The 18,570-nt window shown below is 38.0% G+C and overlaps 1 protein-coding gene across 1 annotated transcript in view; it reads right to left on the bottom strand.

Annotated features, from left to right (window-relative positions):
- Positions 1-368: 368 nt before the first annotated feature.
- Positions 369-18,570, bottom strand: part of ME2 (malic enzyme 2) — a 65,536-nt gene continuing 47,334 nt past the window's right edge. Inside the window, exons 12-15 of the mRNA XM_017877556.1 lie at positions 16,309-16,411; positions 8,813-8,883; positions 8,094-8,192; positions 369-1,233 (exon numbers count right to left, since the gene is read on the bottom strand). Coding sequence (XP_017733045.1) covers positions 1,066-1,233; positions 8,094-8,192; positions 8,813-8,883; positions 16,309-16,411 — 441 coding nt within the window. The 3' untranslated portion in view covers positions 369-1,065. The remainder of the gene's footprint in view (positions 1,234-8,093; positions 8,193-8,812; positions 8,884-16,308; positions 16,412-18,570) is intronic.

Genomic DNA, 18,570 nt, shown 5'->3' with positions numbered 1-18,570 from the left:
ACACCAACCTTATTCATTCCCAGTTAGCTCTAAATTAATTTTGGTGGCTTAAAAAAATTAAGTCTGCCTTCAATGGAGAAAGAGATGTCACTACTAATGACATTCAAAGAAACAGTATCATAGTAACATTCCAAAATTCTCTCAAGTAATAAAGAGCATCAGTTCTGGAATAAGGGCATAGTTTCTCCAGTTAAATATGACTCATTTTGATGTGAAGCATGACTAACTTAGATTTTCAAAGTCATGTGATGTTCCCCATATGAGTTAGGTATCTTATACTCCCTCCTAGAATCATCTAGAAGTAACAAAATATGTGTTTTCATAAGCAAATCTAAATTTCTAGTTGGGCAATAAGATAGCATAAGCAATTAAATGTAAGATATTTATTAAATAAAAAGGTTACACTATGATTTTTATACACTGTTGAAAACAATGACTTTTATTTATTTAAAGTCAGCAGTAGTTCCCATTACTCTCATAATGTTATAGTTAAGCCTTGATTTAGTTCCAGAAAATAAATAGGGTAAAATTTTAATGTTTCCCTAGCTCTGTCTGCTATAAGGGAATTTCAGAGTATGAAGGTAAGATGAAGCAGATGTAGAAGAACATTTTTAGATGCTGACAATTTTTCCTTAAAATTTAGTTTCTTCTCAAAATTCTGTACTTCTATCCATAAAAGTAAATTCCTATTTTAGTAGCTCTAAAAGAACTAGGCGAGAGAAGATTATTACCCATAATAGTAAATAGCAAATACTTCGGCAAGTCTGAATTAGAATACAAGTGAAGACATTCACAAACACACTTTTTACATCTCCTGGATGTGGTATGGGCTGTATGTTACAATTAAAGCATCACAACTATCTGATTGTAGGGTGCTGGTGGGCAATGCAATCAATCAACACGTCTACCCCAACAGATGTGGAGACGCATGGAAAAAAATACGTCAACCAAAGTGGCTGGGCAGAACAAAACACAGAAAACACCATAAAACTGAGGACATTATCTCTTCTTGTCTGAAAAAAGGAGTTCCCTGGAGTACAGAAAGTATTTATCAGGGGAGTGCTTCTATTCTGTTATCACAGGAGGGCTTGATGCAGATTCCGGCCATTCATACACATCTGGCAGCAGGGAATCATATTCACTCCGCCATATTCTTTCTTTAACATATTTGGCCTTGTCTTCAGGTTCTGGGTATCGGAAAGCCATTTTATTAGCATATAGGTATTCTGTAACCTGAAAAATAAATAAGGTTATTGTGTAGGCTCTGAGTATTAACCTATTAGAGAGACAACGTACTATTATAACACAGGAAAATAAGTTTAAAAGAATGGCAGTTTTCTTTTTTCAAAATAAAAAGTAACATTACTTTGACTCCTTTCAAAACATGTGGAAACTATGGAAAGTTTAAAAGATAAAACCAAACACATTTAAGTTCTACTGTATATGATTGAAGTAAATACACTTAGGTAATCTGCCCAGCCTATGTCTTGCTGAAAGGGTGGCCTTTCTAGAGGGCCACAGAGACTATTTCCTAATCATAGCCAACTTGACCAGGATGAAAACCCAACCCAAGGTGAGGAGAGGTTTCTACTCTAGAATTTGGATTAAGAGGCATAGTAATTATTATAAATCAGAGTTAGACACTAGAACTATAAAGTCAAGTAAATTCAGAGCTACAACCTATACATGGGAACTGACACCACTATCACTGACTGCCAGGCACATTCTGTGTGTTTTACAAGGATACCTCCTTTATTCTCCACAAGAACCCCATGAGATAAGTAGTATCTTTATTCTCATTCTGCATATGAGGAATGAGAGGAGTTTAAGTAATTTGCCCAAGGTAGTTATGTGAAAGCTGTTTCAAACCCAAAGCATTCTGAGTCTAGATATTAGACCCTCAAGAGTAAGCTTGATTACTCCCCACCAAAGGTGGCTTGAATTTCAAATTTTGCACCCAAGCCACATACCATGATTGGTGGTGAGAATAAGCCCTTGAGCCTCAGTTCTGATATAAAATGAGGAATGTGAAACGCTTCCTCACAGGGTAGCACAGTGCCTCTCACACAGTAAAGTTCTCAAGTCATGGTTTTATTTATTTATTTATTTATTTGAGACGGAGCCTTACTCTGTCACCCAGGCTGGAGTGCAGTGGCGCGATCTCAGCTCACTGCAAGCTCCGTCTCCTGGGTTCAAGCGATTCTCCTGCCTCAGCCTCCCCAGTAGCTGGGACTACAGGCATGCATCACCACATCTGGTAAATTTTTGTATTTTCAGTAGAGATGGGGTTTTGCCATGTTGGCTAGGCTGCTCTTGAACTCTTGACTGCAGGTGATCCGCCCGCCTCGGCCTAAGTGCTAAGATTACAGGCATGAGCCGCCGTGCCTGGCAGGTTTTCTTTTAACTTAAAAAATGTAGTGACATATGGTAGAAAAAATTCAAACAATTATAAGGTGTCATTCTCCTCCTCTAATTCTCATTCCGAATGGTAACCATTATTAAAGTTTCGTATTTCAACTTTCTAAAAGAAAAATCTCAGAATAAGATGGTGATTAAAAAATAATCCTTGGTACCAAGAGCTCCATCTCACTGTATTTTGTGATAGAAAATGTGTTCAATTGTTTTCTGTTCTATTATAGAAAACATATTTTACTAATGTTTTATCATCATTGACTAGGAAATAGAAGTAGGGAAGGGCTAGATCCTCAGTGGCAGGTAACTGCAATAAAGATCTGAGAAGGTTAAAAACCTAAGAGCTGGCTGGGCGCAGTGGCTCACACCTGTGATCCCAGCGCTCTGGGAGGCCGAGGCGGTTGGATCACCTGAGGTCAGGAGTTTTGAGACCAGGCTGGCCAACATGGTGAAACCCTGTCTCTACTGAAAATACAAAAATGAGTCAGGCGTGGTGGCAGGCACCTGTAATCCCAGCTACTCAGGAGGCTGAGGCAGGAGAATCACTTGAACTTGGGAGGCAGAGGTTGTGGTGAGCTGAGATTGCACCACTGCACTCCAGCCTGGGCGACAGAGTTAAGACTCCATCTCAAAAACAAACAAACAAACAAACAAACAAACAAAAAACTCAAGGGCCAAATAAACATAACACATGTCATTAGTAGAGTTTGTTGACCAAACTGCTCTTCTCAGTTTTTGTACTAAACAGGAAAACAGGAATGATATAAAAGACAGGCAGAGATTTTTGCTTCCAGAAAGATGGAATAAACACACTTTTCCTCATTCCTTCCGACCTTGGAGAGCTGAGCACGTGGCCTGCCTGATGTGAGAGGTGGTGGGAGGTGTTCTAAAGCCAGTTAAGCAGTATAATTAACATAAGTAAATAAATATAAATTTATAAACAAATGAATGAAGGAGAGAAGGCAGCAGAGTAGACATACAAACTCTCACTTGTGGCACAGCATGGGAGGGAGAATGAGGCAGTGGCCACCATGCATACAGTAAGAAGTCAGCTAAAATTTTAAGAAACTGCCAAAGGTCAATGAGAGCTAGTGTTTTATTCCAGAACTGCAAGCTTTAGACATAAGGGGGGCTCACACTCACTGCAAATCTCTTTCCCACAGGCTGGTGGTACCCACAGAAAAAGATTAGGGACAAGGCATGAGATTGGAGAAAGCTCCCCTTGGTCCTGGAGGCATGCAGGAGGTGACTGGTGGCTGTCAGAGGAACACAAACAGCCCTGCTCATAGAGCCAAAGGGGTGAATCAATGGCTGTTTGAGGTTGGGACAGACACAAAGCTCTGCCTCCTCTACTCACCACTTTCTTCTTTGTTTCTAAAAAGAAAAGCCTATGCCACTGCAGATGCAGCACACTCTCTACTCCTGCCTCTGGGGAAACGCAAGGAGACATGAACCTGGGCCTGTGTTCCTATACTAATCCCAAGCAGAGGTCTTCTATGACCTCATGTACTGCCTCTCATTTGGACATACCAATTATTTCTCTCTTTTTTTTTCCTTAGAGACAGGGTCTTGCTCTGTCATCCACACTGGAGTGCAGTGGTATGATCATAGCTCACTGCAGCCTTGGCCTCCTGTGTTTAAGTGATCCTCCCACCCCAGCCTCCTGAGTAGGTGGGACTACAGGCACATACCACTGTGCCCGGCTAATTTTTTTTTTTTGGTAGAGGTGAGGTCTTGCTCTGTCGTCCAGGGATGGTCTTAAATTTACAGCCCCAAGCCATCCTCCTGCCTTGGCTTTTGAAAGTGCTATGATTCTAGGAGTGAGCCACTGTGTCTGGCCCAGTAATCTCTTAACTGACCAGTATCTTCCAAAATCTCCCCCACCTGTAATATCATTCCATAAATTCTAAAGTCGGACTCTTATCATCCTAGTTCTAGGCTCTAAAATCTTCAATTGTTTTGCAATAGAAGGTAATCACACTCTTTAGGCTGGCATTTGTATATTTGTACAGCTATCTTTAATATAACTTTCAGATTCTCTTTTATGCCATTTCCCTACCTGTTCCTTAGACTCCAGGCTCAACTATTATTCCCTAAACATACCATCCTTTACAAATTCCCAATCTTTGCTTAGGTGACAGGCACCAAAATAATGCAATAATAAAATTAATAGTCAAAGCTGGCCACAGTGGCTCACATCTATAATCCTAGCACTTTGGGAGGCCAAGGTGGGCAGATCTCCTGAGCTCAGGAGTTCAAGACCAGTCTGTGCAACACTGCAAACCCCCATCTCGACCAAAAATGCAAAAAAAAAAAAAAAAAAAAAAAATTAGCTGGACATGGTGGCACATGCCTGTGGTCCCAGCTATTTGGGAGGCTGAGGTGGGAGGATCGCTTGAGCCTGGGAGGCAGAGCTTGCAGTGAGCTGAGATCACGCCACTGCACTCCAACCTGGGTGACGGGGTAAAACCCTGCCTCAAAATAAAAAAAAAAATAAATAAATTTATTAGTCAAAATGATAAAATTTTATGATCACCTGTACAGAAGTGAAATAAATTCCAAAGTTGATAAATTCCATAGTCAATCCTCATGTTTAAGAAAAATCTTAGTCATCTAGAAATAGAAGACTACTTCTTTTAAAAAGTAGAAAATACTTATTTCAATCAAAAGCTAGCATCATATTTAATATTAACATACAAAGATGTTAGCCAGGTGCGGTGGCATGTGCCTCTAGCTACTCAGGAGGCTGTGGTAGAAGGATCACTTGAGCCTAGGAGTTTGAGATCAGCTTGGCAATATAGACTCTGTCTCTAAATTGAAAAAAAAATACAAGAATACCCTTATTAACCTAATTGCTTAAGACTATTCTACAGTTTCAGCTAATTTATAGTTAGAGAAAAACAGACTATGCATATTAAAAAAAGAAAAAATTACTTGCAGACAATTAAAACAATTCCAAATGAAATGAAAAACTATTAAAATAAGATTGTTAAAAAAACTGGTCATCAAGTAAATTCATAAAAATGAATGTTTTCAAATTCGTATTATTATTCCTAACTTTTCCTATAAATTAGAAATGATCAATGAGAAAATATTTGGAAAGAAAAAAGTCTTTATTATATTAGAATAACAGAAATTTAAAATATTTAGGAAAAGTAGCCATATTCAGATGAAGAAAACAAAATTATACTGACTTTTTAAAAAATATCTTAATAAATAGTGATTAGAGAATACTCAATACTGAAAGACTCAATTTCACCAATTTATAAATGTAACAATTTCACACAAAGTTGCAAAGTTTTTTAAAATTAAAAAAGCAGATACAAAAATTTGTCCAAAAGAAAACAATTTAGAACAGTCAAGAAAATACTGAAAAAGCATAATGATGGGAAAGATGAAGTACCAAACGTTACCACATTACACACATTATGAAATTTAAAACACTGTCAGATAGTAAACAAAAATGGTCAGGAATAGAAATCCCAGGAACATATTCAATTCCCAATTAACTATAAACAACGGATGCATTAATCAATAAACAATGCTGGGGCAACTGGTTAACTACTCAGGAAAAAATATTTCCCTTTCTCGTATCATACATTAAAATAAATCCCAGAGAGATTAAGAAAAGTTTTATTTTAGATAATGCAAGTAGATAGTTATGATTTTGGAGTGAGAGAAGGCATTAATATTCATAAAAGGTGAGGACAGAATCCACAAAATAAACAAATAATTCCATAAAAAACTTTAAAAAGACATGTCAAACAATTCTATAAATTTAAAACAAATGACAAATGGGAAAATATCTGCACCACAGCGAACAGGAAGATCACTACACTTAATACATAAAAAGCCCAGGAGGGGGGAGAGGGGAGGGATGGCATTGGGAGTTATACCTGATGTAAATGACGAGTTGATGGGTGCTGACGAGTTGATGGGTGCAGCACACCAACATGGCACAAGTATACATGTGTAACAAACCTGCATGTTATGCACATGTACCCTAGAACTTAAAGTATAAATATATATCCCTCAGAAATCAATGCCAGAAAGTAGGAAGGCAAATATCCAATATAAAAAAGAGCAAAGGTCATGAAAAAGTAGTTCGTTGAAGAAATACAATTGTTGAATAAACAAAAAATTATTCAATCTCACTAATAATGCCTTAATAATGAGAAATAATTTTACCTAGTAAATATGCAAGATTAAAAAAAAATTGTAAGTATTGGCAAAAGTTTAGAAAAAGATACACTCATATCTAATTGCTGCAATATAAATCAGTACTTCTTTTTCTGAAGAGAGTATTTGACGATATGCATCAGAAGCCTTAAAACACCTTAAAAACCTTTGTTCTTAAGCTTAGAATTTATTGCAAAGAAAAATCATCACAGTACAGGTGTGGTGGCTCACACCTGTAATCCCAGCACTTTGGGAGGCCAGGTTGGGTGGATCACCTGAGGTCAGGAGTTCGAGACCAGCCTGGTCAACACGGTGAAACCCTGTCTCTACTAAAAATACAAAAAATTCGTTGGGCATGGGGGTGGGCGCCTGTAATCCCAGCTACTTGGGAGGCTGAGGCAGGAGAATTGTTTAAACCCTGGATGCAGAGGTTGCAGTGAGCCATGAGCTGAGTTCCCGCCACTACACTCAAGCCTGGGAGACACAGCGAGACTCTGTCTCAAAAAAAAAAAAAAAAAAAAAAAGAAACCATCACAAATACACACAAAGTACACACAAATATTTATCTGTAAGGATAAATGTTCACTACACTGTTATTTCTTTCTCTTTTTTAAACATTTTTTTATTTTTATTATTTTTTTGAGATGGAGTTTTACTCTTGTGGCCCAGGCTGGAGTGCAATGGCACGATCTTGGCTCACTGCAACCTCCTTCTCCCAGTTTCAAGTGATTCTCTGGCCTCAGCCTCCAGAGTAGCTGGGATTACAGGTACCCAGCACCATGCCCAGCTAACTTTTTTTGTATTTTTAGTAGAGATGGGGTTTCACCATGTTGGCTAGGCTGGTCTCGAACTCCTGACCTCAGATGACTCGGCCTCTCAAAGTGCTGGGATTACAGGTGTGAGCCACTGCACCCAGCCTACAGTGTTATTTCTAACAATAAGAAGCTAAAAACTTAAATGTCCAAAAACAGAGAAATGATGAAACACATTTTGATATAAAGAGAACACCATGCAGCATTAATGATCACATACATGAGAATTCTTATTAACTTACATGGAAAAGGCTTACAATATATTAAGTGGAAAAAGTGCAGTAAGAAACCAATTATAAGAATGGGCACAGGCCAGGTGCTGTGGCTCATGCCAGTAATCCAAGCACTTTGGGAGGCCAAGGCAGGAGGATCGCTTCAGGCCAAGAGGTTAGAGACCAGCCTGGGCAACACAGGGAGACCCCATCTCTATTCTTTAAAATAATTTTTTAAAAAGGCACAAGTGACTACATGCATGTGTATATGCATGTATGTGTTTGCAAAGAAAAAAGTCTAGAAGGGCAACAAGCCCAAAATAATCATGTGTGTTATATTCTGGTAGTAAGAATACGGGCCTAAAATTTCTTCTTTGCAGCCTTCTAAATGTTTCAGATTTATCTCTAGTAAACCTGTATTTCTTGTATAAGAAAATGTCATTAAAATTAATGTGAAGAAGTTTAAGTTATTACTTACCTTAATAGCAATGTTAATAGAAACTTCCTGAATATTAGCAAGTGGTGGGTAAAGTCTCCCTTGGGCTAGCTCTTCATCTGTCAATTGGCTTGTCAGTGCCTGAAGAGAAAAACAGCATTTTGCTCTTGTTTGTTTAAATAACAGAATAAGGACCCAGGAAAATGGAAAAAGCAGTGGGGAAACAGAGTAATACAGGTAATATAATTCCCCTTAGTTCTTGAAGGAATACACTTAAACCACTGCAGAAATTAAAACTGTTATCATTAAACAATAAATAACCAGATTTAAAGACTTATTGATTATATTCTACTTTATATTATACATGTAGAGCTTGGCTTAATTGCAGTGGCTACTTTGAAAACAGACATTAATTGTATTAATGCGAGTTCTTCAGAAATACTTCAAAGTCTGGAGCTCCCATAGGCCAGCACTCCAAATAATACCAGTACTTGTCCATTAAAAGCACACAAGGAGTTATATAATGCAAGTATAGTCTAAATGTTATTAAAATGAGAGGATTCAGTTTACAAACATTTGAAAGGTCATGATTAAAAAATCAATTTTATGCATAAATAGGCAAACCATAAAAGTAATATATGAGTAACTTCCTTTTCATTAATAAGGCAGATTTAACCCATTCTCTCTCTGCTTTTAATTTTCAGATCTATTCACCTTCATAATTCATCCTTTATAAAATAAGCAACATTTAAAACATTTACCTTTGCAGCTTCTAGGAAAACACTGTCACTAATATGCCGGGTGTTACAGAGAATAACAGCTAAAGCCACACCTAGAATACATTTTAAAGTTTACTTAGTATGGTCACTTTTCAAATTATGAAAGAAGTCAATTCCTATATTCAGGCAAATAAATGGTAATCCATCCATATCCCAAACAGCTCCCCCCAAACAGAAAACAGCCAAGAAAAAACAGAAATCTGAGTTAAAAATCAAACGATCTTTAATGATTCTTATTCGTAAGTAATTTCAGAAATATCAAATGGCTTTTCTCAGTTTAGTGTTTACATTTATGAAAATGACAAATACATACAATTCATCAACGCTGGTTTTAACACCAGTTCCCAGCCCACCTCTAACACTCCATTTATTGCTCTACAGAGGCAATGACTTTCAATTTTTTTTTTTTTTTCCTGAGGCGGAGTCTCACTCTGTCGCCCAGGCTGGAGTGCAGTGGTGCGATCTCGGCTCACTGCAAGCTCCGCCTCCCGGGTTCACACCATTCTCCTGCCTCAGCCTCCCGAGCAGCTGGAACCACAGGCACTCACCACCACGCTCGGCTAATTTTTTGTATTTTTAGTAGAGACGGGGTTTCACCATGTCAGCCAGGGCGCGGTGGCTCACGCCTGTAATCCCAGCACATTGGGAGGCCGAGGCGGGCGGATTTTTAGCTGATTGTTTCTCTCTCTCTCTTGCATAACTTGTTTCTTGTGATTTTTTTTTCCTCTTTGTTTTTTTTTTTTTCCTTTTTTTGCCTTCTCTTACTGTGCTGATCTTGCATTTTCTGTTTTGGAGATCACTGACTCCTTCCTGTAAGAGTAAGTAGTGCTCTTTCATATTTTCAGCTTTCTCTCTTCTTCCTGATATAGTTAGAGCGTAATTTTGGTTCAATCAATATTCAATGCTTATATCATGAGCATTGTTTTGTTTTCTGCAAAATTTTGTCTTTCCTGAAGTTAATAATTATCCTTTTTCCTTTACTTTGATTTTTTAGTATTTAACATTGCTATTTCACTCTGGAACTCTCAATTGTCTAAATTTTCTTCTGTTTTAGTTACTTTATATATTCTTGAATTTCATGCTCTAGAATAAATCTGCTGAAGTTCCATTCTGGTCTGGTTGTCCCCCATTCCAGCTATGGAGCTTTCATCCTAGAAAATCCCTTTATCATCATGGGCCTCTTTGCTTCTAAGTTGACTCCATTTCCTAAATTCAACTTTTCCTACTTTGTTACTCCCTCTTTTGATAGGGTACATTCTCCCATGGCTTTCCGAAGAACAGTGCATGGGAGATATATATTTTTTGAAATCTTGCATTTCTGAAAATGTATGTGTTTACTTCTTTCTACTTATATTTGATAGCTTGTCTAGGTTTAGAATTCTGGCTTGGAAATATTTTTCCTTCAGAACTGTGAGGTATTATTTCAATACTATTAGCTTCCTGTGCTGGTGAGAAGCATCAGTCTGAGTTCGGATCCTGTTTAGGTGATTGTTTTTGTTTAATATCTGGATGCATGTAGGATCCCTTAACAAAATTTTTTTGTGGCAACAGAGTCTCGCTCTGTCACTCAGGCTGGAGTGCAGTGGCACAATCGCAGCTCACTGCAGCCTCAACCTCCATGGGCTCAAGCGATCCTCCTACCTCAGCTTCCTGAATAGCTGGGATTACAGGCATGTACCATCACACCTGGCTAATTTTTTTATTTTTTGTAGAGATAGGGTTTTACTATGTTGCCCAGGCTGGTTTCAGACTTCTGGACTCACGCAGTCCTCTTGCCTCAGCCTCCCAAAGTGCTCGGATTACAGGCATGAGCCACCGTGCCCAGCCAGATCCTTATTTTTATACCTAATGGTCTGCAATTTCATAACACTGTGCCTTGATGTGCATTATTTTAACTCATCATGTTTAGCATTCAGTGAGTAGGCGCTTCCTATCTGAAAACATGAGTCTTTCACTTTTGGGAAATGTTTGTGAAGTTTTGAGGATTCACTTCCCTCCATTTTTCTGTTCTTGTTCCCTGACATTTATATTTTCTGATATTGTACCTCTTGGATTGGCTAATTTTCTTCTTTATTTTCCTTCTCCTGTCCTCTGCTCTCTTTTTAGGTAACTTACTCATCTTTTTCTTCTAATCTTTCTACTATCAAACTTTATTTTTAGGAGCTTGTTTCGCTTTCTAATTTTTTTTTAAATAAAATTCTGTCTTGTTTATAGGATATAATATTTTGTCATCCTGAGGATATTGATAATTTTTAAATTTTCCCATTATCCTTTTTTTTCCCCAATATGCCTTTTTCTGTTTGTCTGCTTTGGTCTTTTATGAAAATATTTCATAAAGAGACTTTCCTCATATGACTAGTAATCTTCAAGCATTTCTCACATTTAAGGGTTAAGAACTAGAGAAAATGATTGGAAGCTATGAGCATGAGGGTGGGGTTTGCCTCCTCTGAGCATCATCGTACAAGCCTTTAAACTTCCTATTTTCTAGCACCTCTGTCCTCAACTATGTCTGGTGTCTCCCAGCCTAGAAACACTGTTTTACTCTATTCAATGAATATCCCAACCGGCTTTGAGGAAGGGTAGTCATCAGATTACCTCATGGCTGAGAAGATCACACGGCTAATAGCGTTTTTTTAAGTAGATAATTTGGTTCATCTAGATTTAATGTAGTTTTTACTTTTTTTTTTTTTTTAAGTGATTGGGGCAGGTTTAGCCCCCAAACACTTAGTCTCATCACTCTCATCTCATCTTGCCTTGCTTATTTTATGTTCCTTTTCCTCTTCTTTCTTGCTTTTCGGATTTTTGTTGTTTCATTTCATCCCAGCATTACCTTACCATAAACAGGAAGTCTTTGTAGTGTTCTAATGGTTATCCTAAAATTTATATCATGCATCTTTAACTACCAACATTCCACATTAAATTTTTTTTTTGAGACAGGGTCTCACTCTATTGCCTAGGCTAGAGTGCAGTGGCACGACCAAAGTTTGCCACACAAAATCCTGGGCTCAAGTGATCCTCCGTCCTCTGTGTCTGTGGTAGCTGGGACTACAGGCACATGTCACCACACCTGGCTATTTTTTGTTTGTTTGTTTTTTGTAGAGACACAGCCTCCCTATGTTGCCAGGGCTAGTCTCAAACTCTTGGCCTCAAGTGATCCTCCGCTCTTGACATCCCAAAGTGCTGGGATTATGGGTATGAGCCAACATCCCCCGCTCCACATTAATTTTTAATTTACCTTTCTGCCAATCAATGTAAGTCCCTCATAACAGCTTAACTCTATTTAACAGAGTTACTGTTGTTGTGCATTTTAATTCTTTCTATATATGTTTTTCAAAATCCCATGTCATGTTTGTTTCATTCTATATAAACAACATTCATTTTGTTGTACCCACCCACTTATTCATAGACTTTCTTTGCTCTTCATTCCTTCCTACACCTTAGAGTTTCTATGTGGGATTATTTTCTTTTTCCCTAAGGAACAAAATTTCTTTTCCTTTAATATAAAACAGTCTGCCAGGTGGTGAATCCCTGGTTTTTTGTTTTCTGAAAATGTCTTCACTTTGCCTTAATTCTTGAAGGATATTTTCACTGTGTAATGAATTCTAGGTTGGCAAGTATTTCCCATAAGCAACTTTCATAGGTCATTCCGCAGCCTTGGGATCTTATTGTCACTGAGGAGTCTACTGTCAGTCTGTTGGTCGCTTCTTTGAAGGAAATCTTTTTGTTCTGGCTGCTTTCATATTCTTCTCTTTGTGGTGATTCTGAAGCCTCACAGTAATGTTCCTAGATGTAGATTTCTTTTTATGCATCCCACATGGGTTTCTGCGAACTTTTTGAATATTGTCAATCATCAGTTCTAAAAATAACTCAGCCATGAGGCCAGCACATGTTGCCTCTGCTTCATTCTCATTTATTCTAGGACTTCGATTAAAGATCTATCAATGAAATGTATGTCCCTTACCTATTTTTTTTTGGTCTCTCTGTGCTGCATTCTGGATTGTTTCTTCAGAGATATTTTCCAGTTGATTAATTCTCTCTGGTCTAATCTGCCAAAGCCTCATTGACTCAGTGTTTTTTGTTTTTTGTTTTGAGACAGGGTCTTGCTTTGTCACCCAGGCTGGAGCATCGGGGCCCAATCATGACTCACTCCAGCCATGACCTCCCAAGCTCAAGTGATCCTCCCATCTCAGCCTCCTGAGTAGCTAGGACTACAGGCATATGCCACCATGCCTGACTAATATAATATATATTTAATTTTGTAGAGATGGGGGTCTCATTATGTTGCCAGGGCTGGTCTCAAAACTCCTGGGCTCAAGCAGTTCTTCCACCTTGGCCTCACAAAGTGCTGGGATTACAGGCATGAGTCACTACACCTAGCCCACTCAGATCTTACAGATTACTACATTTTTCAATTTTAGAATTTAATGGTACTTGTCTAAGTTTTCAAGATTGGCTTTTATCTCTATAAATATAATAAGCATATTTGTTTCATAGCATTTGCGTTATATCTAGGGTTTCAGTATGTCTTTTTCTTGTTTTCATTGGTTTTGGCTTCTGTTGTTATGTCTCTTTATGTGCCTCATTATCTCTTTTTATTTTTCCACTTAGGTTGTATTTGAAAATTTATAGAAATAATTTGAGGACTAGGATAGTATTATCTTATTTCAGAGAAATTTTTATTTGCTTCTGCTGGGCACTTGTGGGCACTGGCAGTCCCGAACAGAGGCTTGAGGTTTTCTAAATCACCCACTGCTGCTGCAAACTATACCCCCAATCCAAGGTACAGCACTTTAGGGTTTCAGTTCAGAGTGGGAGGTGGTACCAGACTTGGACATGGTGCCGATCTTGTCCACCTTCCATGAAAAGCACAGCTGTACCTCTTAGCCACTTCCTTCCTGGTCTGTGTTGCCACTGTAAAACTGGCTTCAAGAGCTGGCTCTGTGCCTTAGTTCCCTCCCTAACCTTGGTCCAGAATTCCCCAATATTCCATTAGAGTCAGTATCTTATCCCTTTGACCCTTTTATGGTCTTAAAAAAAAATTTCATCCAGTTGTTATAGTTGCTGAACTAGGTCATTCAAATATTAACAGAGTTTTTTTTAAGTTGCTTTATCAACAGACTTTCGGTCAATCCTCCTATTTTTAGGCTCATTTCTACCTCAAATGCCAGGTCATTTTATTTTATTTTTTTGAGACAGTCTCACTTTGTTGACCAGGCTGGAGTGCACTGGCATGATGATGGCTCACTGCAGCCTGGACCTCCCAGGCTCATGTGATCCTTCCACCTCAGCCTCCTGACTAGCTGGGACTAGGGGCGTGCACCACCACACCTGGCTAATTTTTTTAATTTTTGGAAGAAACAAGGTCTCACTATGTTGCCCAGGCTGGTCTCACACTCCTGGCCTCAAGCAATCCTCCTGCCTCGGCCTCCCAAAATGTTGGGATTACAGGTGAGAGCCACCATGCCTGGCCAGGTCATTTTTAATGTCCATATTTATGGTATCCCTAACTGTTATTAAAGTTAGGACTTTAAAGGGTTACATAAAAATAATCAACTGCTAAATTCCTTAATACCCAGACATGATATAAAAAATGGTTTTGCTGAACTTAGAACAACCATTCGACCCAGCAACCCTATTACTGGGTATTACTCAAAGGAATATAAATCATTCTACCATTAAGACACATGCATGTGTATGTTCATTGTAGCATTATTCACAATAGCAAAGACATAGAATTAACCTAAATACCCATCAATGGTAAACTGGATAAAGAAAATGTGGCACATATACACCATGTGTATAAATTTAAAAAAAAGTCCTATGCAGCCATAAAAATGAATGAGATCACGTCCTTTGCAGTAACATGCATGGAGCTGGAGGCTATTATCCTAAGTGAACTAACACAGGAACAGAAAACCAAATACCGTATGTTCTCACTTATACGTGGAGCTAAGTGATAAAAACTCATGGACACAAAGAAGGGAACAACAGACACTGGGGCCTACTTAAGGGTAGAGGGCGGGAAGAGGGTAAGGATCAAAAAACTACCTATCGGGTACCATGCTTATTACCCAGGCGACGAAATAATCTATACATGAACCCCCCTGCAACACACAATTTACCTATCTAACAAACCTTCATATGTACCCCTGAAACTAAAAAAAAAGTTAAAAAAATAGTTTTGTTAAAATCAGCAGAAAAGTATTGCCTTTCCTGCCCTCATGCCTTTTAGGCCACAGAAATGTTACTGAATAGAACATACTGATTTTGAACATTATCAAGTTCTAGAAAGAGATCATGGGTGACGGGACAGTTTCTATTATAGAGGTTAGGTCTCAAGAGATAACAGGAAAACATGAGGGGCAAAAAAAAGGAGAAAAATATAGAAAAGCACCAGGATATTCACAGACTAAATACCTTCTTTAACAATAGTTATACATGCTTGCCTGATGCCAGCCTATATAAACTATAAGACTACTTGTCATATCTTAATTAGAGCCTGCTGTCAGCTAGTCAGGTAAAGACCTACCAGAAGAAAAAAGACACAAGTGCAAAAGAAAATCATACAAAATTCCTGTTTTACTCAACATAGTCTTGCTTAAAAGAAAGAGACAACTGAGGATCACCAGAAATTTATGGAAAATACAGCACAAAGGAAGAAATATTAAAAGGTATCCTAATAATTCTCCAGAAAAAGCTGAAAGAATACTGTAGCCATTTTATTTTAAAGTAGTTATTTAGAAAGAGCAATTCTAAAATTTAAAAAAAGGTATTGAGAATAAAAATAAGTTGTTGAACTGAGTTAATAATAAATGATATTAAACAATTATTATTAATTTCCTTTGGTGTGATACCAGTATAGTGGTTGTATCTTAAAAAATAAGAACACCTGGCTGGGCGTGGTGGCTCACACCTGTAAACCCAGCACTTTGGGATGGGCGGAACATCTGAGGTCAGGATTTCAAGACCAGCCTGGCCAACACGGTGAAATACCATCCCTACTAAAAATATAAAAATTAGCCAGGTGTGGTGGTGCATGCCTGTAGTCCCAGATACTCAGAAGGCTGAGGCAGGGGAATTGCTTGAACCTGGGAGACAAATCTATCAGTCACGATGGTAACCACCAGAAAAACTCCCAGCAAATTACTGACAATGGTTTTGGGAAGTATGATTAAGGAGGTACACCAAGGGGAGATAGAGAGGGTTACAGAATTTTGCGCCATTCTGTTCCTCTGCATTTTTACAAATCATGCAATACATTATTTCTATAATAAAAACAAATGTAATTAACAATATGAATAAATTTTCAGAGAAAATGGAGCATGCTGAATTCAATGAATTCCTTGAGTTTCCTTGTACATTTATACCAAAATTCTTTAATACTGTTGCTCATTTCAATCTTCCATTCCAAAGAATTCCATTAAGTATTTTTACATAATTAACTATTGCTCTATAACATAAATAATGACGGCATTTACCTGGAAAAATATATACATTGTTTCCTTGACCTGGTGTAAAGACTCGCCCATCTGTGAGTTTCACTGGCCCAAACGGACTGCCACTGGCAAACAAACACCTGCCCTGTTAAGAAGATGGAATAACTTCAATTTTGTTATTTTCTGTGGATGAGAAAATTGGGGTGAATTCATACAAAATCAAGTCCTGGAGTAAAGCAGGCCAATATATTACTTGGAAACAAAGCATAATATACTATATAACAATCTTTTCATTACAATTGTTTGTTAGAATGAGGTTTTATGTGTAGCATACATTCAATAAATAATTAATAAAGTTAAACATCATTTATTACTAAAAATTTAAAAACCAGACACTTATTTTTAAGAAATTTAAGGCCAGGCACCACGGCTTACACCTGCAGTCCCAGCACTTCCGGAGGCCGAGGTGGGCAGATCACTAGAGGCCAGGAGTTTGAGACTGCCTGGCCAACATAGTGAAACCCTATCTCTACTAAAAATACAAAAAATTAGCTGGGTGTGTTGGCCCATGCCTGCAATCTCAGCTACTCAGGAGCCTGAGGCAGGAGAATCACTTGAACCCGGGAGGAAGAGGTTGCAGTGAGCCGATATCATGCCACTACAGTCCAGTCTGGGCAACAGAGCAAGACTCCATCTCAAAAAAAAGAAAAAGAAATTTAAAATGTAAATGGCCAATAAATATCATTCCATATTATAAAGACCAATATAAACACCTATGAATGAAGGGGAAATACCAAAACAAATGGCCGTCATTTACTGTATAACTGCTAAAACTAATTACCAAGTACTTTATATGTGTTAACTCAGTCAATGTGCCATCATGAAAACTTCATCATCATCTCCATTTCACTAATTTTAAAAAATCAGAAAACTAAGGCTATTTTCAAATACTTTGTCAAAAGTCACACATCAAAACTGTAGTAGTTAAATCTTAATCTAGATTTTTTTGTAACTCCACAGCCACAGGTTTTCAATGATGCTATAATACCCAGCAGTAGGCAGTTTATAACACAGGCATGTGGCATGACCATAGTATCACTCCAAGAAAACAAATGGCCTGATGCCTTGTTAGAGAAGTATTCCTTCTCCAAATTTGTCACATCTATCCAATTTTGATACTATGCTCTGTAATGGCATATAATAAATGTTACTGGCATATTCAGTATTTCTAAGAGAATTAATTGTATTATTATTCTTTATAGTATTGTAGACCCTTGGCTTTAGTGGATTTAACATTCAAGAATTTGACTCCAGGTAATCTGAAGGTCAACAATGCGGAGTAAGCATTACTTTTACAGGAAATACTTTCCATTTCAAAATGATACAAGATTTAAGAGTAGAAGCAAGCTAACTATGCTAGTAGGGCACAGCTGACTATCTTAGACTTGCAACTCCATATTGTTATATCATTTTCTACCTATTCTATGGATAGCTATTACAATTCTCTATCTGTTCCAAACATTACTTATGACTAAAAATTTTGTTTCTTTGACAATTAAGGTTAGTTCATGGTTAATGTCATACATGTTATCACAATAAGTACACACTTATTTTTCTGGCACCATTAATTTTAATAGTCTTATAAGGTAGATTATACAATATAGCACGTCATGGAAAAAATGTTCCCATGATATCAGTTAAGTTTGGAAATTCAGAAAGATTTTGGTTGGCTGGGCGCAGTGGCTCACACCTGTAATCTCTGTACTTTGGGAGGCTGAGGTGGGCAGATCATGACGTCAGGAGATCGAGACCATCCTGGCTAACATGGTGAAACCCTGTCTCTACTAAAAATACAAAAAATTAGCCAGGCCTGGTGGCTGGCGCCTGTAGTCCCAGCTACTCAGGAAGCTGAGGCAGGAGAATGTCATGAACCTGGGAGGTGGAGCTTGCAATGAGCTGAGATGAGATCATGCCACTGCACTCCAGCCTGGGCAACAGAGCGAGACTCCGTCTCAAAAAAAAAAAGAAAAAAAAAAAAAGGACAGATCTTGGGAAAACTCTTCAATAATGACAACATTCTATAGCAGTTCACGTTCTCCAAGTCATCATCCCTGCCTCCCCTGTCCATTTAACCCAATAATTAATCCATGGCTTAAACGTGGCCAGGTTTTAATAATAGTATATTCTTATTCTGAAGTCCAAGTTGCCCTATGTAAGCAGCTGACAATTCAACTATGAAGATTTTTTTTTTAAGTATTTTTCTCGCTGAGCAGCAAAGGGTGTTGGAGTAACATCTCCATGGTG

This window comes from Rhinopithecus bieti, unplaced genomic scaffold (assembly GCF_001698545.2).
Source record: "Rhinopithecus bieti isolate Rb0 unplaced genomic scaffold, ASM169854v2 scaffold_9976, whole genome shotgun sequence".
Classification (NCBI taxonomy): Eukaryota; Metazoa; Chordata; class Mammalia; order Primates; family Cercopithecidae; genus Rhinopithecus; species Rhinopithecus bieti.
Note: the sequence above shows the minus strand (reverse complement) of the source record. Positions and strands in the feature narration are given on the sequence as shown.